At 38.3% G+C, this 27751-nt stretch overlaps 1 protein-coding gene and 2 long non-coding RNA genes across 19 annotated transcripts in view; 2 read left to right on the plus strand and 1 right to left on the minus strand.

The window, feature by feature from the left end:
- The window catches only part of TJP2 (tight junction protein 2), a 62738-nt gene that overhangs the window by 20520 nt on the left and 14467 nt on the right, over window positions 1-27751 (plus strand). For 5 of the 17 annotated variants that reach the window (XM_086868006.1, XM_086868019.1, XM_086868020.1 and 2 more), the window contains 6 exons: window positions 20240-20293; window positions 22305-22429; window positions 24599-24701; window positions 25131-25710; window positions 27310-27413; window positions 27557-27710. In XM_086868006.1, coding sequence (XP_086724132.1) covers window positions 20249-20293; window positions 22305-22429; window positions 24599-24701; window positions 25131-25710; window positions 27310-27413; window positions 27557-27710 — 1111 coding nt within the window. In that variant the 5' untranslated portion in view covers window positions 20240-20248. Of the gene's footprint in view, window positions 1-13779; window positions 13898-16312; window positions 16430-16492; window positions 16603-16979; window positions 17089-17819; window positions 17971-18888; window positions 18978-20239; window positions 20294-22304; window positions 22430-24598; window positions 24702-25130; window positions 25711-27309; window positions 27414-27556; window positions 27711-27751 lie in introns of those variants that run through there. The other 12 variants (XM_086868015.1, XM_086868016.1, XM_086868017.1 and 9 more) reach the window with 12 other exon arrangements.
- On the minus strand, window positions 106-16268 carry LOC111940614 (uncharacterized). Its single transcript, XR_002869563.2, has 6 exons — window positions 15265-16268; window positions 10531-10683; window positions 7920-8055; window positions 6419-6683; window positions 1507-1666; window positions 106-481 (listed from the first exon to the last, which is right to left on the minus strand). It is a non-coding gene; the product is annotated as an uncharacterized LOC111940614 (long non-coding RNA).
- LOC147648423 (uncharacterized) lies at window positions 1938-7690 on the plus strand. Its single transcript, XR_015280513.1, has 2 exons — window positions 1938-6554; window positions 6899-7690. It is a non-coding gene; the product is annotated as an uncharacterized LOC147648423 (long non-coding RNA).

Raw genomic sequence — 27751 nt, forward strand, 5'->3', positions numbered from 1 at the left:
TCTGTCAGGAGTGGAGGGGTGGTGTGGTGTGGCAGAAAACTGAACTTGTCTGCAGGCACTTCCCCTACCCCCACTAAAATGTGGATGGAAGCCATAAACACTTACTTACGCCTCGTACTTTGTTTTGTGGCTTGTAGAATAATCAGTACTCCTACGTATCCTCGAAGAGTTGATTATTTTATGTGATTATTTCCATACTCCGTGTGCTTGGGTTGTTTTTTGGTTGGATGGCTTGGTTTTTTTGTTGTTGTCGGTTTTGCTTGGTTAGGGTTTTGGGGGTTTTTTTTTGCCTCAGAGGTTGTGCAGCTGATCTGGGTAATTTACTTAACTCTTCTTGTTTTGTTATCTTCATCTTCACCTGTATTTAAGTGTTTGATCTCTTCTTAATTCTTCTCGTAAGCCCTTTGACACAGATCCCAGCGTATTTGACACTGTTGCTCCAGTACCTTTGCTAAGCAGGTGTAATCATTTGCTGATGGCTCTGGTGAGAGAAAATAGAAACAGCCATAATAATGTGTTATAGTCATTATGGAATGATTCCTGCAGACACTTCGCAGTGTATTCAAAGAAATGTACTGCCAGACTGTGTTGTCTGTTGTGTTGTTATGTGTCTCAAATAGCGACATTTTTTTCAATATTGGTGGAATCCCTTTGAAATTAATGGCAGTGCTTCTGTTGGCTTGATAAAAAGTATGGATTGCCAGGTGTCAACTGAGTGTACAGCATTCCTTCAAACCATTTTAGGGCCTGCCCTTCATGTAAAGAAGAAAGAATTAATCAATTTGGCTAAAGCTTCGTTTTGGTTCACAGCTGTGAGTCCATGCAGTATGGAAGTTGGTTATCTTGGTTATGAATTCAGTGCCAGCTTCTCTGTCAGCAAATGGGAGCTTTTGGCTGATCTTTCCCTCTGCCTATTGTGTGAGACTGCGAGAAAGCTCATGTTTCTTATGTGGTCTGAACTTAACTGGGGAGATAATGGTCAGTGTAGCTACTTCCTTATGTCCCTTGCAAGTTATATATATATATATATATATATATATATAAAAAAATAACTTATATAAGTTGCTAATAAGGCTGCAATTCCATTTCTTTTATAAAGACACCAGTTTACTCATTATTTTGTAAAAAAAGAGAGAAGAACCTGGAGAGATACTATAGCTAGGAGTTTTAGCTTCCTCTTTATTTTTTCTAATGAAGCTGTGCAAACAATGTAAAATTTATAACTGTACTAGGAATTCTGACTGTAATTCATGGCTGTTAAAATTGCAAATGAACTTAAAATCACTTAATTTTTTAGAACCATATTTGGAGTGTATTTCTTGCCATGAAAATTAAGAACTCCAAGAATTTTGTGTGATCTGTGCTGATAGGAGAGACATACACTGCAAGTACCAGCCTTCAGGCAGATTTATTCAACAGAATGCATCCTAACTGGAGTGTGCAGTGGAAAACAATATGTGTGATTATTCTCAATACCTTGTGAGAATAAAGCATTGTTTAACTTACTAAATAGAAGGAGAGGTGCCTTCATGAACTCTTCAGGCATCTCTATCCCAGATCTTCAAAATACAGTAAAGAAGAAAATGCTCCTTCAAGGCCTGCAGTTCTAGCAGTTAACTAAACAGTTAGCAGCAGCCTTGCAGGTGTTTGTATCTTGTGTTGTGCCCTATAAAGTAACCAGAGAGAAAAATTTTTTTGTGTATTCTGCTGCTAGTCTCTAGATCTGAGAAGCAGTACTGCACGAATATTTCATAACTGAGTTTTGGATGGTTCTTGTTAAAGAAACACAATATAAAAAAAAACAAACTTGGAAAGAAACCAACTCTGATCTACAGCATCTGAATACAGCTACAAGAAATAATGTACCTATTCATTATTCATTTATTTATGACTTAATAATAGGTGTATACTTAGCCTGCCCTACCTTTTGCTTGCACATGCGTGCTTATTCCGTGATGAGAGAGCATTCTGAATGTGCATCCCTTATGACTTTTAGTCAGTATGAGCTTTTCAGAGATAATGCAGGATGTCTAACTAGACTGTCATTCTAGGCTCCATAAACAAAGCTCTGAGAAGCAAATTGTTGGCTTTTGACTGAACTGAGCGGCTTGCTGCCCGGGTCAGTGCTTGGCACTGATTGCTCTTCTTTCTATGTTCCAGCACTTGCAAAAATCTAGTGGATAATGAATGTGGGTTTCTTTTAGTGGCCATGGCTGAGGATTCTTCTGCCCAGCCAGTATTTCAGAAGCTGTTTGAAGAGTTTCAGAACAGGATGAAAAATAACTTGCATTTTTTATTTCTTTGTTTTCCTTAGTAATTCTTATTCCAGAAATAAGAAGTGGTCAGTGGTTTTGGTTATTCTGTTTGTAGAGCTGATACATTATTAAAGCAATTGAAGTGACAGTAGCATAGCTGATTAGTAGCATGTGTGTGCATGCTCGTTAGATGATGCATAAGAACTCCTTTTTTTCTGTGTGGAACTGTACTTGCATTGTTTTGTCAGTGGGCTAAGTAATGATTATAGTTCGGCTGTAAATTTTTATTTTCTAACGCTTAAGTTTCCTGAAAGTCTTTCAGGGGGGATGTTGTTTCTGACTCGGTACTTTGGCAGGAACTCCCTTTTAGTTGCTGGCAGTTGACAATCACTTGTCTGTGCTTTACCTCAGTATGATGTGTCACATTAGGGAAAAAAAATCCCACTGTCAGACTTATGAAGACAGAGTGTTGATTGCAGACAGATACCTACTGACATTTCCAATAGTTGCTGTGCACTCAGCTCCCCTTTGGCAATAATTCTTTCCTGGCTGTTTGTGTGCGGTGCCCAGTGCACCTGAAAGATTTAAGGATAGTTTAAGATCCTTGTAATAGGTTAAGTTGTACCTCAGAGACACTTGTCATGCTCTTGGTAGAATGGGAGACCCCCTGTACCAGAGTACTGTTGATATATCCCTCTTTTTGTTGACATATCCCTTTAGTGTATGTGAAATACTTACAATCTAGTTCTAGTATATGTGGGTGTCTTAAGTATGTTTTGTCATTTTCTGAATGGCTTTTTGTTTGACAGGTTAGAATGATGACTATTTAATGTTGCTATGGTGGTGAACTGTAGAACTTAATTAGTTAAATTTTATTAATTAACTTCTTGTCCCTGTTTTTATAATTTGAACTAATTTTGAGCTCCTTTTCCAAGCTTTCTTTTCCTGCTTTATCTTGAAGAAGCCAGTAGGTAAGTTCCTAATGTCTTCTGCAGCAATAAGAATGGACTGAAACTCTTGGATCACAGTAGTTTGAAAAAAGGATTAAACTGGTCTTAGATTTTTTTTAAGCTTGTTCGTCTATAGGCAGGTACATAGCTTCAGTTTCTTTCAGATGGGATAAAAGCAGAACACTTTATTATGGTCTGCTTCTGCTTTGTGTGTCAGAAGGTTCTTGAAGTGTACAGTGCTCTTTCATGTGGCTCAGACCACAAGAAGAAAACTTTCTGTTCCAAATCTCATTTGAGAATGAACTTGTAGTTGCTACCAAAATGAATTTTGCTCTGGGTGGTAATTTAATGGAAGCATTTCTAAACCTTAATGATTCAGAGTTGTTTAGTTTCCTTTCAGCCACATATGCAAAAGGACTCTTGTTTTTCTTCCTTAGTTCTTTACAAAGCCTCATGTAGTTTATGGAAGTTGCAAAAGGAGGAATAACTTTTTTCTGTCACTTGCTGAGCTTGTTCTGGTTAGTTTATTCTTTGTGTACTCAGATTACTGTTCAGTGGAAGTGGCCCTATTTCACAGGGATGTGTCAGTTTGGTTTCATTTAATGGTTGGAGTGATGCCAAGTTACTTACATTGATGTTACATTACATACATGTGAAGCGTTGGTTCGGTAGAAATATTGCATCAAGGGCTCTAGTTTTAAATTGTTCTGCTGGCTTCCTTTCAAGTGAAGAAAGAATGGCTTGAGATGAACTCAGATTAGTGCCATAGGAATGAACCAGGCACGTGAAAGTTACTATCCTGGTACGAAAGAAAAGGGGCAGCTGACTTCAGACCTCTGCCCCTTGTGTTGATTTACTGCTTGTTTGTTGACTGCTGTCTTTAACACTATTGGTTGGAATAATTTCTGCATACGCTGCAGGCGTATGTGGTAAATTCTTCATAACAATTTTAGCAGAGTCATGCATAACTACATGGTATACTTAGAGTTTACATCCAGTCTTGCAAAAGGATTGAGTGAAACAAATGGAAAATACTTGAATTTTACCACTCTCATCTGCCCTTCTGTTGTTTTATCAGTGTTATCAGGTACAGGTGAATTTTAGTGTAATACTATTTTATGTTGGATGATAGGTTGCTGGTGACACTGTCACAGAAAATTTCAGAGCGGTGGCTATATGATTAATTTTGCTGTTTGAAAAAATAATTTTAATCCTCTGGAGGCTCTGAGGAAGAAACTTTGCTGTGAATAAAGAGATTATGAATGTGTTTTACTGAAGCAGGTGCAGCTGGCTTAATCCATTGTCTCATGGTATATAAGGTCTTGGGAGAGGCTGGGTGATTACTTGTTTCCTCTTTTTCCAAATACGCTGTGAAGAGTATCAATATAAGACTTGCAGACCTAAACCCTTCAAATGCAATTCTCAGATCTGCATTTGCATCTGTGCATCCCACTGTCTGAATGACAGAAAAATTGCTAAACTCCCTTTTGCAACAGATTTTGTTTACATTTTAGTTACGTGCAAGACATGTTAAAGATTAGAAGTGAACTTCAGCAATGCTCTCTGTCATGACTGAGTAAACTGTTGAGACATCTTGAGAGGGAGAGGTGAGTTGCTTAAGACCTTGAAGGCAGAAGTGTGGTGGTAGAAAGAAAGGAATTGCGGAGAGGTATGACTAATATGACTGGAAACTAGTGTAAAGTTGGCTAATAAATTGTTTATTGTGGAATGTATATGAGTGATGCTGAATGTATGACTTCAGTCTCTAAACAGATTGATTTTGTACAGTTTTGGTATATTTTGGTCAATGTGACCTTCAGTTTGATGTTTGTGTTCTGTGAGGTTTGTGATACAGCATTGGTAGTTGTATGAAATGCATTGTATAGTGTGAGTTTTATGGGGTTTTAGGCTTAGATATGATCAAATGTACCATTAAATTTTATGAATTACACAGAGCTATATTCATGTTTATTTCCTTCAGACAGGAACATAAAGCTAACGTAAAGTGTATAACATGAAGTACATGAAGTGACAATATGTAGTAAGATTACATACTTAGACACATACACACAGGAATGCTTGACTAAAAGTAAAATGCTTCCAAGAATACGGCATATTGTTGTTCTATTAATAGAGTGAGAACCAAGGCTGCTAGAAACCTTAACAGGGACAGAAAATCTGGTTTAGTATGAAGCTCGGAAACTAACAATTGTTCCATTGTTTGAATTGTCTTGCATTATGACTGGATGATTAAATATAAATGCTGGACTGATTGGATTGTATCCCAGTAATGAATAGGCCTTTTAAAAACCAGTTGCAGGAAGCAGTAGACAGGTACCCAGCTTGTTTTTCTCAGATTCCAGAGATGCAGGTGTTGAATGACCAATGGAATAATGATCTTTTGGTGCTAGAGTTGGTCACTTCTACTGCTTGGTTTGCTATTTGAATATGGATGCAGGAAGATGAAGCATTCAAAAACAGCAGCAGTACAAAGTGTACTGCTGAAGTTGAAAAAAATTATAATTAGAACTTTGGACCATGTAATACATATGTTTTTTTTTCTATTTCCTTTTTTTTTTTTTCCTTCATTTTAAGATGCCACAAGAGTAAAAGCTATGTTTTAGCTGCAGAGAATAAATAATTCATGAAAAGAGGCACTTCAGGAATGGTGGCTGCACTTATTTTATTTCACAGTTAACTTAATTTTTTTCTCAATGAAATTGATTATGTACACCTACTGAGTTTGATTTACCTTACCATCAAATCCTGATACTGCAAGCACATCAGAACCAAACTTTTGAATTTTTATTTTACTACTCCAAGACAAGTTCAAGTCCCCTTGAACTCAGCTGATGCACTATTTGCTGTAGCACTTCAATTCTCAGACTTAATTTGTGTTGGTATCCCAAAGAGCAGATGGTCCAGAAACTGTAAAGGTATGTGTTAGATTTACAGTTAAAGTGATTGGGGCTGACTAAGTCAGAGGTAGCTTTTAAAGCCAGTGTTGATCAGGTGAACTGAAAGTTCAGTGTCCCTTCAGTAGTTAGCTTCCTAAAGTGTATACAAAAAAACCTTCCTAGCACCATAATCTGTGTGACAGGGTGAAAGTCTAGGAAAAACATTCAGAAAATGAAATGGCAGATGAAATCTCCACTTTCCAGTGTTTATGCACATATGCAATATTGACGTATAATTGATCTGTCAGCCTTTTACCTCAATTAACTTTGCTCTTCAGATGAAATCACTTGGCTTCCAGGTTTTTATCTTCTCAAGCCTTGCTGAGTTTTTAAAAAAAGGAGTGGTGGATAAATCTTCACTGCAATACTGGGCACGTGCTATGCCTCAGGAGGTGAGGTTTGTTTTCTTCAGAGCTCCTTCAACACCTGTGGGAGACTGAATTGTCATTTCCAAGGTTCCTCCACTGGACTGGTGCTGTGGGTCCCAGAACACTTGAGAAAACCAGCTTTCTGGCTGTCCTCTGTGAAGTAATATGTGAAAAGGATTTTAAAATTTGAAATTCATTTTTGATGAAAAAAAATGTTAGTTGCTAGAGTGTTATTTCTCAAGAGGCAGAAACTGTTTTCTAAAACTTAAAATTAACTGTTTTCTAAAAATTGAAATAATTTAATTGGGGTGGGGGAGACAGGGGGATGACGGCAGGGATATAGGATCTGCTTTATTTCTTCCCCAAAGGGCAGTTTTCTGTTCCAGTTGAAGCTGTTCCCTCTTTTTTGAAGAATCATTTTGAAGAACTGATTGCTTCCTGTTGGGGGAGCACTGGAACAATTCTACCGAGGAAATGAGAGAACTGCTCTTGGGCAAAAGATAGATGTACACCAGGAGCAAGTTCTCTAAGCTGAATTTTTGAGATTTAGGTAATCAGTAGGTAAGACCTGAGTATCTTGCAGCTGTGTTTTGAATATAATCAGTTTCCTTTTTTTTTCCCTCCCTTTTCATCTTGAACAATCTTTTGTTCTGTTTGTAGTGGGATATTGTAGTGGCTTTGATGATGCATATGTATGCATCTAAGTCCAGCAGAATTCAGCTGTAGTAAGTGCAAACTACTCCACTCGTGCCTACCACTCATCCCAGGAAAGTTTTGCATGTGTACTTTCAATTGGCAATAATATTTGGGGGTTGTAAATTGATGCTGAGTTTTAATGTTTGGATCTTGTTACACTCTGCTGCGTAAGTACTGCTTTTTGCCCCCATCCCTGCCTCTGATCATGGTAAAGGATGACCTGCTGTGGGTAGCACCAAACCAGTTCAGGTGACTGCTTCTGTAGTAACCCCTTTCCACAATAATTAGAGAGGGAATGAGAATGTGAATCTCTTGCTAAAAAGATTAGTTTGTTCAATAAGCCTCACTGTTTTAAAAAACACACCACACAATACCTAGTAATTTCTGCATACTCAATTGAAATTATTAACTGTTGCTCTTACTGTCAGAGATCACAAGTACTGTGAAATACAAATTCTAGAAAATCCCTCTGTGTGTGTGTTGTTTACTTTTCTGGTGTAATGTACTTCTCTGTCTCTTTTATGTCAGCAAAATCAGGACCTTAAAGGACCTTGCAGTATTTTCTGAAAGTGTAAACTGTTTAAGTTCAGGTAAAAAGCAGTTTTGAAGAAAAAGCTTCACTCTGAAAATGTAACTATATCTCTGCTTTTTATTGTTAAGTGCTAAAATCTGGGATTGCTAATTTTCAGGTACCTATTTTCATGGTGTCTTGGCGTCTCTGTCCGCATTAGTGAGTGGTTTATCTTTGGAGTACCAGATGTTTTTTCCAGAACACGAGACTTCACGGAGAATATGTTTATTTACTTTTTATAAACAGTACAATTAATTCCTGAAATAAATGCGGTAAGAAAAGGCACATAATAAAACCGGAATTAATAAAAAACCAAACAAACAACCCCAAACCCAGTCCGTTTGACGATTCAGTATGGGCTTGAGATGAAAGAAAGAAAACAAAAAGCACCTAACAAATTTGTTTTAACATCACGTTTTCCGTCATATTTACTATGAAAGGATGGGTTTGAAATAGCATATTGGCCTAATGAGAATTCTCGGAATGCATTTTTTCGCTTCTCCGAATCACGGTGATGGGAAGCGCTCAGCCCGCCAGCAGGCAGGAGCAGAGCGCGTCGTGCCGCGGCTCCCGGCGCCGGGCAGCGCAGCCCCCTCCCGGGACAGTGTTCCTGCGGGAATTTGGGTCACGTCTGCCTGCCTGCCTGCCTGCCGGTTTTGGTGCTGCCTGCGCTAGACTTTAAAGTGCCCTGCAAATTCAGCAGAAGTGGCGACATTGCTCATGGTGCTTGTGAGCCTTTGTGATGTGCAGCGTGAGCCGGAGGGGGCGGGAGGAAGCAGGCTTGCTTTCCTGCTCATCTGTGCCACGGGGCATGTATTTACTGTGCATATATGTATAAATAAAAGAAGGAACACACCATGTGCCTGAGAGTATTTTCCAAACACTCCTTCAGCTGTCAGGTTGGTGCTGTGACCACTGCCCTGGGGAGCTGTTCCCATGCCCGGTCACCCTGTGGGCAAAGAACCTTTTTCTAATATTCAACCTAAACCTTCCCTGTCACAGCTTCAGTCCATTCCCTGAGGTTCTGTCACTGGGCCACACAGAGAAGAGATCAGTGCCTGCCCCTCCTCCTCACAAGGAAGTTGTAACTTGAGTCAGGTCTGTCCTCAGTCTCGTCCCGGCTGAACAGACCAGGTGACCTCAACCACTCATACAGCTTCCCCTCCAGACCCTTCATCATCCTGGGTGCTTGTTCTCTAATAGCTTTATATCTTTTGAGATATTGTGGTGCCCAAAACTGCACACAGGACTTGAGGTAGGGCCACACCAGCATAGGACAGAGTGGGACAACCAATAAATGTATAAAATATTTTCTCATGCACTTAAGTAGTCTTAAAGCCACTTAGGATGTTCTGTATTCCTGTCTTTTCCATAGAAGTATTTTACTCTGTTTCATTTTTCCATGCTCCTGTCTAGATGGCCAGTTCCCAATAGTGGTGGTGAATGGGGTTAAGTCCAGCTGATTGCCAGTAACAAGTGGAGTTCGTAGGGCTCAGTACTGTGTCTGGTCCTGTTTAATAAGTTAATTGATGATCTGGACAGATAACAGTAAGTTGGGCAAGAGTGTTCATCTGCTAGAGGGTAAGAAGGCTTTGTGCAGGGATCTGGACAGGCTTGATCCATGATCCAAGACCAATAGCATGAGGTTCAACAAGACCAAAGGATGGGTCCTACACTTTCATCATAACCCCAAGCAGTATTACAAGCTGTGGACGGAGCGACTGGAAACCTGCCCAGCAGAAAAGGACCCTGGAGTGCTGGCTGACAGCAGCTGAACATGAGCCACCTGTGCCTAGGTGGCCAAAATGGCCCCAGCCATGCTGGCCTGTGTCAGCAATAGTGTGGCTAGCAGGATGAGGGAGGTGATTGTACCTGTGTGCTCAGCACTCATGAGGCCACACCTAAATCCTGTGCTCAGTTCTAGACTGCTCACTCCAAGAAAGACAGGTGCTGGTGAGTGTCTGGAGAAGGGGAGCAGAACTGGTGAAGGGTCTGGAGCACAAGTGCTGTGAGGAGCAGCTGAGAGAGCTGGGGTATTTAGCCTGGAGAAAAGGAGGCTCAGGGATGACCTCATTGCTCTGTACAACTACTCGAAAGGTGGGTGTAGCCAGGTGGGGGTGGATCTGTTCTCCCAGACAGCTAGTGACGAAGTGAGAGGACGTAGGCTTAAGTGTGCCAGAATGATGTTTCAATTGAGTATTAGGCAAAGTTTCTTCATAGAAAGGGTTATCAAACATTGGAACAAGTTGCCAAGGGCTGTGGTTGAGTCACCATCCATGGAGGTAGTTAAAAGCCATGCAGGTATACTGTTAGGGATATGATTTAGTGGTAATCCTGGCAGTGTTACATTTACAGCTGGGCCCAATGATCTTTGAGGCCATTTCCAGCCTAAATGATTCTATGATTTAATATATCCCTTTTATAAAATCTCATTTTCCTGGTACCTCCTTCATCCAACAGATGGAGCCTCATCTGTTGTCCAGGTTGAATTTAGCTGCAGAGTTCTAGTATTTTTTCCTGCCATCTCCGTTGGCCTGCCAGTTCATCTGACAGAAATGGCAAGAAAGTAATTCAGTGAGAAAAAATGAGCATGTTTTTGTGGCTTCAGAAAGCTGTCTTGGCTTCCTTTTAAGAACTAACCAGTAGAATTCACAGAGTCAAGGAGACTGCATGTAATTGAGTAGGAGGAGTGTGGAAATTGTTATGGTCAGAAAGAATTTGTTTAGTTCATACCATGAAAAGCTGTACCCAGCCTGTGAGGTTGTGTGTTTCGGAAGGAAAAACTGGATAGCCAAAGATGAAAAGGGGTGTTGATCTTCTGAGAACCTTCCAAAGGTGCTCATTTTTAGAGGCAAGGAAACTTTGTCAGGTCTGAGAAGAAAGCACCTAGAAAGCAAACAAATGAACAAATTAAAAATACAACCCATCTTAGATTTTCATAAGCTATTTCTAAGGTGAATTGTGACTCGACCTCAAAATATTTTAAGAAAATCCTGATATTCCCTTTTCTTCTTTTAAAAATGCTTGTCCCCCCTTCTGAAAATTTTCAGTGTAATTGGTAAATGTTCGGTAAAACTATGTAGGAAATACAGTTTTCCTAATGAGTATCTTACTGTTTTGAACGAAAAAGGTTCCCTGAAAACAAGTTGCTTTTTTTCCTTTCCCCAAAGAGTCTAGTATGTGCATTACTCAGATATTTATATGTGAAGCCTCCCCATTTTTATTTAGGTATTTCTTTAATACAGAGTTGAAACAAAACAAAACCACACAGGGATTTTGTCCCCTATACTATAATCCAGCAAAAGGATGCCCAATGCCACATTCTTTACTGTCTTCCTTTCAGTGTCTGGGTTCCAAAATATTTCTATTTTGGAATTGCAGAAAAATTAAATATTTACAGAACTCAAATCCCATGCCTCTGTTTTGATTTTTTTTTTTCCCTGTGCTTGGGCAAATTCCTGCAAAAATTCTCTTGACTAGGGATGCTGTTTCATCGCTGTGAGCCATTTGAAGAAGCAGGGGCTGCTGCCCTGGGCAGATTGTGTGAGATCTATCCTTCATTACATTTAAGCATTGTTTGTCATTTAAATGCTGTGAGTTGGATGAAGTGATATAGTTTGCATTAAAAAGAACACAACTTATCAAAGATCCAGATAAGCATAGATTTTACCTGTGTGTGAAACCTTTTTCCATCCCCTTGGGCTTATTCATTAAACAATTTTTTTGTGCACTGGGAGATCTGGGGCATTATGTTGTGAATGTTAATATCAGGGCTACAATGCTACTATGCAAATGAGACCTAGATGCGTTTGTCAATTAATATTCTCAACAGTCTGATGAACAATGCTGTTGCCCTTCATCTCCCCAGTTCTGGATAGGAATGGATTCTGGTTCAGTTTGCAGTGTGGAATGCATTTGTTGTGTTGCGATGTAACAAGAGGTAGAAATGAGTGCAGGTTCTGCCACCCTGGAATTCTTCCTCACCTTTTAGCTGTCTTGAACTCCCACAATGGGAGAGGATTGGTCCCTGTTTTCTGACTACAGGGGCTGTTTCCCTGCAAGACTTGTATTTGACAGAAATGGAGGAAATCTGTGTTTTGGCTTCCTTGCACAATACTTAGGCTACTGGACTTGAAGTCAAGAAACCTGAATTGTGCTCTTGGCTTTGCAGCTGAGAGCCTTGGTACTGGGTGATTTGTAGGAAGTAGTAGTTTTGCTAACTGAAAGCAAAATTTGTAGGCAAATAGTGCTCAGCACAGTGTCAAGTAATGACTGTGGGTATTGTTGTCATGATGGATTCACAGTATTCCTAAAATAAGTGAAACAAAAGAGTGTTTCATTATTGTTTAGTTAACTGTTCTTCTTTGATAATTTTAAGAGTTTTCATGAAACTTAAGAAAGAAAGATTGGTTTGTGAATGTCCAGAATAGGCTTGTTGTACTTCATGCAGTATTTGCCAGTACTGTTTTAGATCGCATTTAGCAACTGAATGGTATAACTTCTGGGTGAAATATGATTTAAAAAAGCTTTGAACAATATCTTGTCTTTTACATGAAAAATGGTTTGTGTTTCTGTATAGTGATATTCCTACCATGATTTTAACTTTTCTGTGAAAAACAAATTTTTGGAAACACTATGCTCAATTTATGTTTTCTTTAGGTCTTCTTAGGTAGCCCTTCAGATTGCTGTTTCTACACGCATTGTGTGAAAAAAAAGTTTCTGACACAAAGTCTGATAACACACAGAATCACAGAGTGATTTGGGTTGGAAGTGAATTAAAAATTAATCTAATTCCAACCCCCTTGCCATGAGCAGGGACAATTTCCACTTGACCAGGTTGCTGATGAATGTATTTGTTACTTTGCCAATAGTGCAAAAGTATTTTGGTAATATTTGTTCCTGTTGAGTAATTTGAGTGAAAGCAAACCTTATATAATGGAACTGATAATTCTCCATTAGAGGGAAGCAGAAGAAAGGATTGCCTGCACAGCTCATTTCTGTGTGAATTTTTTTCTTCTCCTTCAAAAATTTCCATTCCATTGCAGAAGTATACTAATGTGCACAGTTTGTGACTTTTTTCCCCCCAACTTCCTGCATCCTGTTAATATAACACACTGTGATGTTAACAACCATTTTGATTTTACTGGAATGTGAAAGTAGAGCTGATGATCTTTTAACATGGAACTGTACCTTAAATGTCTTCTCTGTGCCCCTAGGAGGAAAGAGGAGTTTCTGCCACTGTTGAAGAGCAGTTATCTTTTACTTCTAATGGACAAATTTTGCAAACCATTTTTTATCGCTTTTTTCTTTAATTTGAGCCATTCATCATTCTAGAAACCTGTTCTTGAGGAGGATCTGTTGCTCTTTTGGGAGTTGCTGTATTGGTACAGTAACCTACCTGAAAAATAGGATAAGCTTCTTTGAATCAGGGAACTTATTGGTAGAAAGTAAGGTACCTCCTTTTGTGCAAGATGTTGGCTTTATTGTGAAAGATATATGGGTAAAGTAGTTTTTTCTCTTTTTCCTGGATCCTAATCAAAGGTGTGCTGTATCATACACAGACAATTCATGGGAACACATCAGGTTGAGCTTTCTCCCAAGTGACTTTCTCACTGCAGAGAGAGGCCTGGTAAAGGTCCTGTTCCTCTTCAGTCATTTTTCTCTATGTTGAGAATACTTGGCAAGATCTGGCTATGCAACTTGTGTTACATGATCATCATTTTGTAGATGTCTTTAATAACCTAGGCTGTGGCATTCAGCTGAAAAAGGAGATGTGGTGCTTCACACAGCACACTGATGTATAGATTTCTTCTCATTTCACTGAGCCTCTACTCTCTACAGAGGGCATTATTTTAGTGTCATCCAGAAATTGAAGTGGATAAGGATCTTTGAAAGCCTGTAAATCTAAGGCCATGCTTTTTTGTCTATCATAATTGTCTTTATGAGGGCAGATTAGGAGTAAGGGCAGCTTCTGATTCCTCTGATAGTGTACCTAGTCTTTGAGACTAGGAATACTTATGTCTTGATACAGCTTTGGACTCCCTCCCCTGGCTGTTCCTATCAGTGGATAGAAGAGTCCCTGCCCCTCTGCCTTTTACAAGTGGGTAGCTTTCAGTTAAGCTTTAAGTTCTTGATCATCCTTGTTGTGTGAGTCTGTCTTTAGGGAAGACCTAAACTTGGCTTTCAAGGTTCCTGTGCTTATATCCTTAGTAACATATGAAGGGGGACATGAAAAATTGGAGGGCACAAGGACCTCTTTTCTTGTGTTAGTTCCATAATGGAGCCAGCAAGACTATTTCAGATATCCTTTCTGCTTGCTTGGAGAGATTATGTCTTGCTTATATAGATTGTATGTGAAGAAACACCCTTTTTCTTCCTTGTCTATAGAGGAAGAGATCAAAACATAGTGCTGGGTGTAAAATTTTCACCAGGGTGAGAGGAGAGCTGCAGCTTGCTGCTGTAGGATTTTGTTGTGACGTTCTGAGGTTGCTCTGTTAAGTTTTTTGAGAGCTCTCGTTTTCTTTTCACCTTCCCCAGTTTATAAACCAGATCATCATGCTTAGTTTTCTTTCCCCACAGGATTCACAAACATTTATTGTCAGGATAGACTCCCAGAAAGAACCAGAGTGTTCTGGTATCTGTCATTGGAATTGAACTTGTTTTTAAAAAAAGTTTTTGTTTTAAATGTCTGTGGATAATAGATGTGATATGTAAATATGTTGTAATTGCCTTTGTAATCTTGTTCTAGGAGTGAAATTAGGTTATCATTTCCCTTTATAGTTAGTTTTTGTGAAGAGGCATACAGGTAAAGTAAAAGGAAACAGTGTCTGGGACAATGCTTGTTTGAAATTTTTTTCTAGCTCACTTTAAAATAATTGAATTGAGGTATTCCTGTTCTGGAGATATTGTTTTCCTTCAAAATGAAACATCCAAATGCAAACATTTGCATCTTTCTGTTAATTCTCTGGTCTTTTCACTTGCAGCAACATTCCTAAATTTTTTTTTTTTAATTTTCTAAATTATTTTTTTAAATTTCAGAAAAATTCTGTTTTAAATTTTGGTGGAGGCAATCCATTCATTTTTCTTATTATATTCCTGTAGAGAAAAAGGATAGTCCAAAACCAAGAAAGAAGAGTCCTTGCTGTTATAACTGCTACAGCCCATGGATAATAATTCACCATTTTTATTCTCTTATGTCATGATGGTCTTTTCTTCTCTATTAGGAGTGCTTCTGAAGCTTTTTCAGGGCTAGGGGGAGGAAAACAAAAAAGCTAAGAAAACAGGGCTAGAGAAGTCTCAAAGACATACTTACATTTGTTTCTTTTTCCTGCCCCTATTTTGTAAAAATAAATAAATAAATACCAGTTTTGGAAGCTGTGAATGTGAGTCTGTTGAGAGGAATGTGCTCTTTAGAAATGTTGATGGAGATTCTAAACTATTTTGACCAAACTCTAATAAAAGTCTTACTCATGTCCAAGTGGGTAGCCTGAGCTGGGGGCTGGTGTCAGTGTGCTGCTTCTGGATCCCCTTGGTGTTCACTCTTGGCAGCTCAGTGATGAAGGTGCAAGCCTCTGTTCATCCTAGTTCACCTAGTGCAGAGGTGGGGTCGTAGTTAAAATGCGGAATGCTGAATTCAGTCTTTGCTTTGCATGGAAAATCTTGAACACATGCATTGTCCTTCTGCATTCCTCCTACCCCCATTCTCCCCCACCCCACTCCCCAAAAAAACTAAACCCCAACAAAAAATGAACAACACAACCCTTCACATTTTCCACTGCTGTCTGAATTAATACTCTTTAGCAGTTAAGATTGGTTGACTAGTGAAAAATGAAATCTGTGTATGGAAGTTTTGGTTAGCATTGTGTACAAAACTTGGCATATCTTCCTATCTGTTCACTGCCTGTGAAACTTACATAAAGTCTAGGGGAAAAGTTCACTTGGGGCTTAAATTTCACAGTATTCATGCAGCATAAATGGGAGTGATAGCTTGACCTATTTTCCAATAAAGTAACCTATCTGTTTGGCTGTACGATTAGCTTATCTTTCTTACAAATGATACCTTACTAAATGTTTGATGGCAAATACTGTTATTTTCAGTGAGTATTATTCTGTATTTATTTCTCCTTTTCCTTGCTGGAGCCAAGCCCACACAGTTCTGCAAAAACTGTAAAATATTATAGTCAATATATGAATTTTCAAATCATCTGTACTGTGCTTCTTAAGCCTTTTTCTTCTATATTTAAATTAGGTTCCCAGTGGGGTGAACCCATATGTGCTTGGAAGAAGAGTAAGGTGCTGCATAGTGTTCAGCACTTCATTTAAAAACAAACATAAGATTACAGCACTGCATTTTCCTGGGATCTTTCAAACTGGGAGTTAGTTAAACTCACACTGCATTTCCTTGCTGCGGTTTTGATGTGTTTCTGTGTGAAACTGACAGCAGGATTTGTTCTAGTATGTAGGCCACTATTGTATTAGAATTACATAACCATGTTGAGTGGTGGAAACAGATGAAAAGACGGGATGTACGGCGTTCCCTCACAGATTATATCCTGCAACAATGAAGACAGCTCAAGCTCTGCAGAGAATGTGGTCACATGCAGTCAAAAAGTTGGGGATTTTAAAAGGGCACGTGAGTTGCTTTTTGTTGCATCTTGCTCCACGTCTTTTCCTCCCCTCCTCCCCTCACATATCCCTCCCCTCTCCAGCTCACTTTTATAGCCAGATGATTGTCGTGGCAGGTCTTCTGGTTTTGTTGTTCTTTCGGCGTGAATGAAGTTGTCTTCTGTGATCTCTCAGTAGCAAGTAATTGCATAAATCTCTTGGTGACTGTCAGTTAGAGCTGCAACAGCTGCCTGTTTGTTGCACACTGGCGATTTTAGCACTTTGACTAGTTTCCTGCCAAGGATTCTGTTGAACAGTCTATTTTGGGTATTTTAGAAAGCACCTGTCGTTTTAGTGTATGAGCATTAGACAGATTTAAGCAAATCCTGACTATAGTGTTCTAATTAGAAATGGACTGACTATAGTCCCTAATGAATTTAGACTAGCTAGTTACAATAATTTGCATTTACTGCAGGTAGCCTGTTGTCTATATGAAACCTGGGTGGACTTGTAAAACAGTTAGTGTTAGTAGCTGGAGGTGGGGTTCTTAACCATTTTGCCTGCCTTTCTCTCTCCAGTGTTTTGGTGTGCAATCTTGCAGTGAAACTGCGATCCTGTAAGGGATGCACAAGCTGCTCAGGATCCTTTTGTGTTTCCTTACAGATGAAGTATGAAGAAATTGGCAAGGTGATGAAGGCTTTTCATAACTCATCACTTGATGCATTCAGAGGAGAGTCACATCACTAAATGTGGAGTACAGGAATTTCGCAATTCGGGTGGAGACTTAGATATTAGTTTTGATCAAGTCCCTGACCGATGATTTGTAACATTTGTAGTCTCTCCCTCCCTCTCAATCTTCTCTTCTCCATTACTCTGACCGTCTGGGTTAGCATCGTGACAATGGCAAGCAGCAGTAGTATGTTTTATAATATTAAAGAGATTATTGTTTAGAGATTGTTTTTGCCTTATGGGCTTCCAGGGTGATCATTCAGTTCTTTGAACTGTGTTGTAGAGCCTGCATTGCTTTATCAGTACAGCAGAACTAATCGTGTTGTCTTGGTAATTTTGTACATTGTACAAAATCAGCTGTGCAAGTACATAGTGTGCTTTCCTTCCCTGATGCAGAGGACAGCAAATGGGAGACAGTTTCCCAAGGAGCAGTTTAAAAAAATGGATTACTTCAACGAATTTAAAAGCTAATTGCTTAATTATCTTTTGAATTTTCAGTAACAGTGTCAAGGTAATAACAAACCCCCAAATTTGCACAGAATGTACCTGAAACAGTCACTGAGGATCTTTTTTCTAGGCACAAATGAGATGATGCTATAGTCTTGGAATCTTGCAAGACCTTAATTTTAGCGTCTGTAAGCAGTAGTTTCTCTTTCATTCTTACTACTTTTTTTTTTCTTTCTGACCAGAACCATAAGAGTTATTTGTCAGAGTAAAGTAACATAACTCTGTAGGCTTATGATGCTTTGGTTTACTACCCAGTACATCTCTCCACTTGTGCACAAGTTTATACTTACGCCACTGCTCACGGAAGGCCTAGTTTTCTGGAAAGAAATTCCTGTAAGTTTCCTGTTTCGTATCCTTACATCCATCCCTGATATCTTTACAGTGCTTTCCTCAGTCCTTTTCCTGCAGTATTGTACTGAATAAACAGTCATTTCTCAGGCCTGTCTTTCATCCCCATGGGTAGTAAGCTCCCCGTGACTGCATTCTACCTGCCTTACTCGTGCACCTGTTGAGAGCTGGCCTCATTATTCTTGGCTGGGTGGTGGTGCTTGTAGGAGCTGCGTACAGTGCAAACTGAATTCAAGTGATGTTTGTGCTACATGTCTAAGTTGTTGAGGCTTTTTTACCGGGAGGAGGATGGAGAACATTTCCCCTCTTCTGTGCCTCTACAAAATTTGAACCTACCTGCTTGTCCTTCAAATCTTACCCATCATTTGGTACTGACTTTCATTTCTAAAACTTTATTCAGTGAAGTCAGATGGAATTTAAATGACATTGAGGCCTTTTTTCAGCACAGATTCATTTTTTCAGAGCTTAAAAATACATAGGAAAGCAGGACTCTAGGAAGGGTTAGTGGTAGGTAAACTGTTTGATACATGCCAGATAAGCAAGCCTAGTTGCTTCCATTTACAGCAGCATCACAGCATTTCAAAAGAAGAGCTTAGTTAAGGAGGAATTTTTCACTTGTGACAGAGATTCTCTTTGTAAGGGAATATATCGAGTGAGTTCCGTTTCAGATAGCTGAAAGCTTAGACATGTTAACTGGTTAAATGGTATTACCAGATGAAGCAATTTTAGTATGTGATTCAGCACATTCAACACTGACCCCAGACACGTTTTGAATACTAATAATCATGAACAGATTCTTGTCCGATCTAGACAAGTCAAAATTTAGAAACAATTACTTACATGTATTACTTTTAGTATAAGCCATCATCTCCTACATCTCTTTTTAATTTTCTTTTTAATTAGACGCCAGAGGTACTGGAAACTGGAAAGCGTTGTTCATTTTCTGGCAGAACAGTGGAAATTTTACACTGTTCAGTGTTGTAAAATTCCTGGTAAGAATGCTGAATGTTTTGCATATTCCTTCAGGATCTCTGAGTAGGACTTACTTTTTTTTTCAATACAGTGAATGTGCGAGTGAAAATGTAAGTCTAGTTTCTCTTTGTGGTGCACAGAATCAACTGAAACTATGCAAGAAGGGTTTTTTTGCATATGAGAAATAATGTCCACAGCTTGCTGAACAGTTGTGCACTGCCAGAAGTCTTACTCTGAAAATGCAAGGGATGCCTTAAAGTAGAGGCATACCCTTCTTGTGTCACTTCTCTGTCTATTGTTTCTGAGTTTAGTTGTCAGTACTCCCTACGATGCCTTTAAAAAGACCATTAAGTCTGAACTGAGCTTCTGTCTGTAATTCAGTTTTCTGAGATAAAGGAAGACCATTTTCAACAAATAAAACCTATGGCTTAAGTATAAGCATGCACATACTTATGCAGTGCCTGGATTTTTCTTCTGCAGTGGATACTTTCCATTATGAAGTGCTTGCAGTGTCATTTTTCTGCAGTGCAGTGGCTCATTTTTCTCTTAGTTTTACAGGGCAGACACTGAAGGGGCTGGCTGTGTATTATATGATGCATCATAGCTGGGTGATTATTCTGTATTATATTTTAAGCTGTGATGTTGGAAAGATTTCAGCTTATATCATGTAAGATAAAGTGATCAGTTTTAACTGGAAATGTGGGAAAAAAAAGTCTCTGAGAAGTGTCACAGAAATGGCTGTATCTGTACTATATAGTGATACATTGTGTTTTCCTGTAAAATTTAATTTCTTGATGGGAACCTAAATATTTAGTTATGTAATTGATAGCGGACAAAACATTTTGTTAAATCCACATGAACAAGACACAAGAGATTTGAAGTCTAGTTCATTTTGAAAACCTCAGTTTCAACTGCTAATCTTACTGCATACTGGGACAGAAAGGTCTTCCATAAGTATTTTATGTGTATTTGAACCAGAGCTATAGAATGCTAGTTGATCTGAGTTAAATGCTTTTGCTGAATAGCATTTTCCAGAAAATCAGAATGAGCTGTTAAATCAGTGAAACGTGAAGGGATTCTACCACTCTGGACCTGTTAATAATTTTTTCCTTTTTTTAAAGAAAAATTGTCATTAATTGAAATATACGAATTTCAAACTAATTCTTCCCAAATATTAGAATATGCATATATTTTTTAAACCTGTGTTTAGTGGGATATTTCACATTTTAATTTAAATAGTTATATGCTGTGTGTTTTACTAATTGGTTTCTGTGTGCAACAGGCCTCAGGCATGGAAGAGCTGATATGGGAACAGTACACAGTGACCTTACAAAAGGTGAGTGAGTGCCCGTTATATTTTTAGTTTTCAAATATTCAAGCACTGGTTTACTCTGAATATGTTTTGCAGCAGATTTTATTAGCATGTCTGAGTCTAGAATAGGATTAATTCATTGTCCAAATCAGGTATGGTTTTTATTTTAAAGCTTAGTTGCTACTCCTACCATAGCGCATCTCTTTAATGTTAAGAATAAATTCAATTAACAATTTAATATTTGCTACTGTTTGGTCTTTCAAATACCACATGTCAGCCACATAGTTAAATTTATCATTGAAGAGCCTTAAAAGTAAAGCAGATGGTTTTCTATCAAACAGGTTGTGGTTAATGTCCAAGCTTTGTAATAATCACTGAACAGGATTCCACTGATTTTATTTTTGTAATATACTTTAATATATACTAGTGTAGAATCCAGTGGAAAAACAGTGTCATTAAAACTTATAAAACAGGTGTACTGTAGGTGTCACTATAAAAGGTTTTTTTAAGAAAAGAGGAAGTATGTCATCAAGTGGAGTCCTTTTGAATTAAAGAAAACAGAGCACTTATGCCTGTGTTCTCTAATAGCTAGGCTGCCACACCACAGTACAAGGTGTGCAGTTTGGGGTTCAGTGGTGGTGGCACTCTTCTCAGCTGTTCTGATGATCTGGGTTCAGTGAGCAGCCTGCACTGAGTTGTTCAAGTTTTTTCACATCTTCTGCAGTGAACTGAACTTGATAAGCCAAGGTGAAATAGTAATCTTTTCTATATAGCTTGTTTCATGTGAGAAAGTATGGTTCAGAAGAGGTTGGTTTTGAGGTTACAGAGGAAGACAGGAAAAAATTGCAGAAGATCTTAGTTCTGTAATTTCCAGCATTTCAGATCTCTGATGCTGTGTAAATTAGCATTACTTCTTTACCACACAGATAGGCTTAGGCTACTGAGATGGCAAAGGGCTGCTGAACTTGCTGTATCAGCCACTGTCATTGAATTTTACCATTATTTTAAATCTCTTGTTTTTGTGTAAAACATCAAACTGCTTCCTGTAAAACTGAGCTGTAGCAAGTGAAGTGCTGTTTTAAAAGAAAACCACACTGCTTTTTTCCTTCTCAAAGAAATAATTGCTAACTATCAGCATTAGTGGAACACGAGGTGACATACAATGGACTACATATGCTGATTGGGTGTTGGGGGGAAAACATGACTTCAGTTTGATGTGTCACTTTGCCACTATGTTAAAACATTTTGCTCAAATGTAGCATAATTTGTAATTTTTAGTGATGATGTGTATGTTAAATATTAGATGAAATTAAACTTGTGTGGTTTTTTTTTTAAACTTGTGCTCACCTTGCTGTCAGCAGTTCAGTTATGCTAAAAGTTACCAGGTTTAATGCTGTTCCTTGGCATTCTGTGAAGCATTTCTTTGGTTTTATGCATGCTGTCTTAGGACTTCTATGGATGTGTTATTTCTATGATGACAGGTCTGACATAATTTACATATTTAAAATAGTTGATTGTGACAGAGGATGAGTATTATATAGACAATGTATAAGTATCCTAATTGCTCTTTGTAATCAACCATGATCTTTTTATTTTGATTGAGGAGTAAGTAGTTGTCACAAACTACTTAGCAATCATAATGAAGATGAGATCCTGGGAAAGCTATTCCACTTTCCCAAGTATCGCTAACAAAATTGATTTTCCTAACAATAAATTTGCTATGAAAAACCCATGGGATGGTGAAGCAAAATGCAGGCAAATTTAGTAAGTTTTTCACTTAACTACCAACAATCAGAAGGCTGTAGAGGTTTTGGAAGACAGAAACTTATCATTTTGATACATGGATGTGTAACCCTAATCTTTCTCAAATCTAGAGGTACTGTGTGTGTCTGCAGCACTCTGCCTGCAGCTATCATATTTTATATAATATCTACTTGGAGTACCATCATGAGAACATTCTTGTTCCTCTTCTTTTTCCCTGTCAAAATTCCTGTCAATGTATTGAAGTTTTGTTGTGTTTATTTTTGTTGTAAAGGATTCGAAACGAGGATTTGGGATTGCAGTTTCTGGTGGCAGAGATAACCCTCATTTTGAAAATGGTGAAACATCAATTGTAATTTCGGATGTTCTCCCAGGTGGTCCAGCAGATGGATTACTTCAGTAAGCACTTTTTCCTTTATCTGGCATTTTGAGGGGCATGGCTGTAGAATATATAAATCCTTTAGATAGATGTGGTTGAAATCCTGATGATTTAATCACCTCAAGATTTGGTGCTCTCTTGAATATCTAGATGTCTCTTTGAAAAAAAAACATAAACAACCCAAAACAACAAAACAAGTAAACCCTACATAGAGGTGTTAGTTGCTGTTTAGCAAGACATTACATTTCTGTGGTGGTGTTGAAAAGTCTTTAACAGTTAAGTATGTTTCTTTCAAGATTGCATTTCATTTAAAAAAATAGTAGAAATACATAGTATCTTAAAATCATCCTCTTTAACATCCTCCTTGTTCCTTCTCCAGTACACATGTTTAGTGATCAATCATTAGTTTCCAAGTATGGCTTAAGTCAGCCCAAAGAAGGTTTGATTTTATATCTGAAAGAAAAAATTATGGAAATCGTTTCTGTTGTCTTTCTGATAACTTCATCCTTGGTGAGGCAGCATCTATCATGTACAAACAATTAGTCTGTAGGCTTAAAGTTTCTGTCCTACATCATATTTTCATTCTTTGATCTGAAATACCTGATGAGGACTAGACAGTTTGGAAAAATGCCAAATAATTGTGCAGGAATAATAAATCATGAGAGTAGATTCTGTCCCTATGGTTTTGCATTTATTTTTGGTCAGAAAATGAAATGGCTGGCATAGGAGTTGTTGAGTAACTAAATAAAAGGGTAATTGTAAAGCACATAATCAATAATTTTTAACACAAGTGTATAAATCCTACATTTTATAACCGTGAGCCCTGCACACCATAATCATCTGTGATTTGGGAATGAAATGATGTCCATAAATTATGAAAGATCATAGGTAAATTGATGATGGCAAGGGAGTACCAAGATATTTGGGCACTTTCAGACAAAACACATTCTGAAGAAAATTGAAGGCAAAGCTGTTCCTCCAACAAATCAAGGAATATAGGTCTAACCTTCAGAGCATATGGGTAAAATCATCCTGTCATCTTTTGTAGGGTAAAATGTGTAGATGGACCTCTTGACATAATAGTGCAATGTTAAGTTCAATACTAGCTTTGGATGTATGGACTGTCCAGAGATCTATTTTAATTCTTGCATAAACCTGGATGAAACTGCTACTGAAATATAGCATGCTGTTCTGGCATACTCATCCACTAAAAGGAATTGGAAGGATATGAAAAGAGGCACAAAAATCATTTAGGAGTTAGAGTGCCTTACAAATCGAGGCTTAGAGTATATAATCTTCTTAATTAAAAAAAAGATTGCAATGTGATTTGATTATAATGAAGATAAAAAAGTTGGTACCAAAGATTTCTTTTATCTAGCAGAAAATGGCAAAGTAACTAGTAATTTTTTGAGCTCATGCTCTGACTGTAACTGGGTAGTCACCAGAATAAACTAATATGAGGAGTATGAGGAGTGGTAATTTGGGTTTTTTTTTTAATCTTCACTTTTTGCATTAAAATGCCTTTATGAAGTTTATGGGGTTAAATTAATCAGTGTTGTGGGGCTGTTTCATATGGGGTTATATGGGTGAGGTGTTAGTGGTCTCTTTGATATACAGGAGGTCTAACAGAAAAGTTACTAATCTTAGTTGGTCTGTGTTTTAGGGCAAGGGAGACTTCTTGTGTATTACTGTTTTATTGGGATTTTTTTTCTCTCAATAACCTTTCTACAGAGTAGATGTGACCAGATGTGAACACCAGACTTTAGGAAAAATGTACTGCAGTTATACTTGTGAATATTTGCCTAATGGCTTCAGCAGTTTGAAGGTTTCATGAAATTCTTATTTAAAACTAGGAGTCCTGTTTCAATGTGCATCACAAATGTTCTTTAATAAATATTATGACAAGGTGCTTAAGCTGAACACAGTATATGCACAAAGATAGTGCTGCTCAATGTCTAATTTTTAGATGTACCAAAAGCTGTTTCTAGTATTCACATATTGTGGAATTGATATAGCAAACAGAGTTTAAAAGCAGAACTCCTTGGTAAACTGAACTAAATCCATAAGTTTCCTCTGTAAAAAGTAAAAAAAAAAGAAAAAAAAAAAAAAAAAGATTTTTTTTCTGCTATTTTCATGAAGACTTCTCTTAAATCCTCTCTTTCTTTTTTTATCCCTCTCCCCGTTTCCAGAGAAAATGACCGAGTGGTCATAGTTAATGGGACCCCGATGGAAAATGTTCTACACTCTTTTGCAGTTCAGCAACTTAGAAAAAGTGGGAAAGTGGCCACCATTGTAAGTAAATTCCAAATGTAATCAGTGTAAACGCCAGTGGTATGTACCTGTGTAACCAGTAAGGATTTTGGTTTTCTTCTAAAAGTCTACAAAACAAAGCAGTCCTTTGCCAAGTGCAAAGTACAAAATAAATAAAACAAAGACGTAGTTTCTGCAGGTGAAACAAATGAAAATTAATCAACAGTATCACAAAGTTATCTTACTGAAAAACTGAGAATAAAATGTTTATTTTATAATGTTTATTTTACTGAATAACAAGTGGTACAAAATAGAAGTTACGTGAGGCAAATGATGTTCTGCATACACAGATTTTGTCCAATAATAAATAGAATATATATTTGACACATGAAGAGTATTTATCTGTTCAATTTCACATTCTGATCTTTGACAGAATTTGCTTGTTTCTTTGTTTTCTCTTGCACTGAACAGGTAGTGAAAAGACCAAGGAAAGTGCAGGCAGCTGCGCTGCAGAGAAGCCCCTCCCTTGACTATGAGGACAGAGCTTTAGATGTAATGGATGACCATGCAGAATTTGATGGCAAAAGTGCTCGAAGTGGCTACAGTGAGAGAAGCTGGCACAGTGGAAATGGAGGGCGCAGCCAAAGCTGGGGAAACAACCTGGATCAGAGCTATAGAGACGAGCACGACCGAGGGCGTAACCGAAGCAGAGACCGTGACAGGGAATTCAGCTACAGCCGCGATCGAAGTCGTGGTAGGAGTGTGGACAGGAGCTTGGATCGAGACTATAGAAGGGATCGGAGCAGGGGAAGGAGCATCGACAGGGATGCTGCCTATGAACGGGACTACAGAGGAGACTACAGCCCACCCAGTTACAGTCATGGATCTTTATCTGATCCTAGATATGGGAGGGAAATGAGGAGTCGTAGTCGGGACAGGCTTCGTTCCCGCAGTCCTTCACCCGAAATACACCGCCAACATGAATACCTAGGACCGCAGGATCAGGGTGCACCAATCAGTGTTCTCTTAACAAAAGGCAGACATAACGAAGGTAGGTACAATAGGGGAGGAGAGGAGTCAACTTCCAGTACAGCATGGGTTTTGGTGGGGAAAAGAGAAGAGCTGAATTGCTTTCTACTTTTGTAGGTTTAGTGTTGACTTTTGTAACTGATGGTTTAAGTTGTTCTGTCATCCTTTCTGGCTGATTTGGGATGCTTTTCTCCCCCAGAACCTTGAACTTTACCTTTCAACAAAGATTTATTCACCCACATCATTTCAGTCTTTTCAAGACAGTGCGTCCTTGGTTTTCCATTTTCTCTGCCCTTTTCTTCTGGTTCTGATGGAAAACATGGATCTGATAATGATTCAGATTACATTTGGCACATCTACAAAAGGGTTAGCTAGAAAGGGTAAAGAGTAGACTCTGCCTTTAAAAATACAGTTTGTTTAGTTCTGGTCATTAAAGAATACTGTAATAGCAGCAGGTGAAGCACTGAAATAGAAGTTATTTCAGCCTTTCTTTGCTGAGTATTGAAGAGTGTAAATGAAAGCTGAAGGCTTCATGCTTTCATGCTCCCCTTGTAAGTCTGACCCTTTTTTCACTGTGAAGTAAAGATTTGTGCTGGAAAGCATATCTGAGATTAGATTGTACATAATTGTCTATTTGGGTTTTTTTGCAGGGGGGGAGGGGGTTTATTTCTGGAGGGGCTGGGTTTTTTCCGAATCTGCCGTGTTGTAATTTTAACAATTTTTTGCTAATTAAACTCTGTATGCAGGAGCTAATATCTTTTCTTTATTGACTCTGGCAACAATCCTTTTTCTTCCTTCCTCTGCTTCCTCTGCATGTAGTGTTTCCACTTGTAAAGATAATGCAGATATACAAATATAATTTGTAATATGTATAATTTGTAATGCAGGTATACAAATAAGGAGAAATTTAAGGTGCATTTGTTGACTTTTATGTTTAGCTATACCGCAATAATCTCTGTTGTTCATATGGACACTGCAGATTTGCTGAAATGTGGTGATCTTTTAAAGCAGAACAACATTCTGTTGTTCTAGGATGCATGTTTTTTAAGGATGTTGCCTTTCTTTTTAAGTAGCAAATATACTGACCCAAGTAACTTAGATCACAGGGCAAAAAAGGGGCAGGGGAATAAAAAGAAATACCTTTGCCTGAAACAACCACGACATTTCCTGGAGTACAGATAGGGCAGTGTCAACATGCAGCAACTGATGAAAAGAAATACTTCTGTTAGTGCTTTTTGACCTTTTTCCCCTTCTGTGCTGTGCAAATTGAGAATGAGAGAGAAGCTAGTCCAGTACATTAATAAGCAGCTCCAGAACAAAGGTGTTGTTTTGCTGCTGAATGTGCAGACCAATCATCCAGCTGTAATTGGATTTGGGTAGTTGCTTGTTCATATTGTAATGGCAGCACAGGTATCAGAAACTTGGCTTAGGGTGAAGTGGTGTTTACTAGGCCTACATTTTTTTCTTCTTGTTTTTTTGGGTGATTTTTTTTTGTTTGTTTGTTTTTGGTTTTTTTCTCTCATGGTATCATGGTGTTTGATGCATGTACACTTTGTAGTTTTTAAAACAATGCATCTTTGGTCATATTCTAAGCTTCACTGGATTATCTTCTTGGTTCCAGAATATGGACTCCGTCTTGGAAGTCAGATCTTCATAAAAGAAATGACCCATACTGGCCTAGCAACCAAAGATGGCAACCTTCATGAAGGAGATATCATTCTCAAGGTCTGTTCTGGTTTTACTGCTAGCAGTTTGGCAGGCACTGGTTATAGTGGTTATTCTGAAGTAAGTCATGTTATAGTCAAGTTTGCTATTAAACTTGAGCACCATGTGGACTTTGTTTGTTATTGTTGCCTTTTTGTGTCCAGATCAATGGAACAGTGACAGAGAACATGTCTTTAGCTGATGCCCGGAAATTGATTGAGAAATCACGTGGGAAACTCCAGCTGGTTGTTCTCAGGGACCGAAAGCAGACACTGCTCAACATTCCTTCATTGAACGACAGTGACTCAGAAATGGATGGTGAGGTTTAATGTGAATCCAAAGTTCTGGACTCTGTGCAA

This window comes from Cyanistes caeruleus, chromosome Z, assembly GCF_971803275.1.
Source record: "Cyanistes caeruleus chromosome Z, bCyaCae1.hap1.1, whole genome shotgun sequence".
NCBI lineage: Eukaryota > Metazoa > Chordata > Aves > Passeriformes > Paridae > Cyanistes > Cyanistes caeruleus.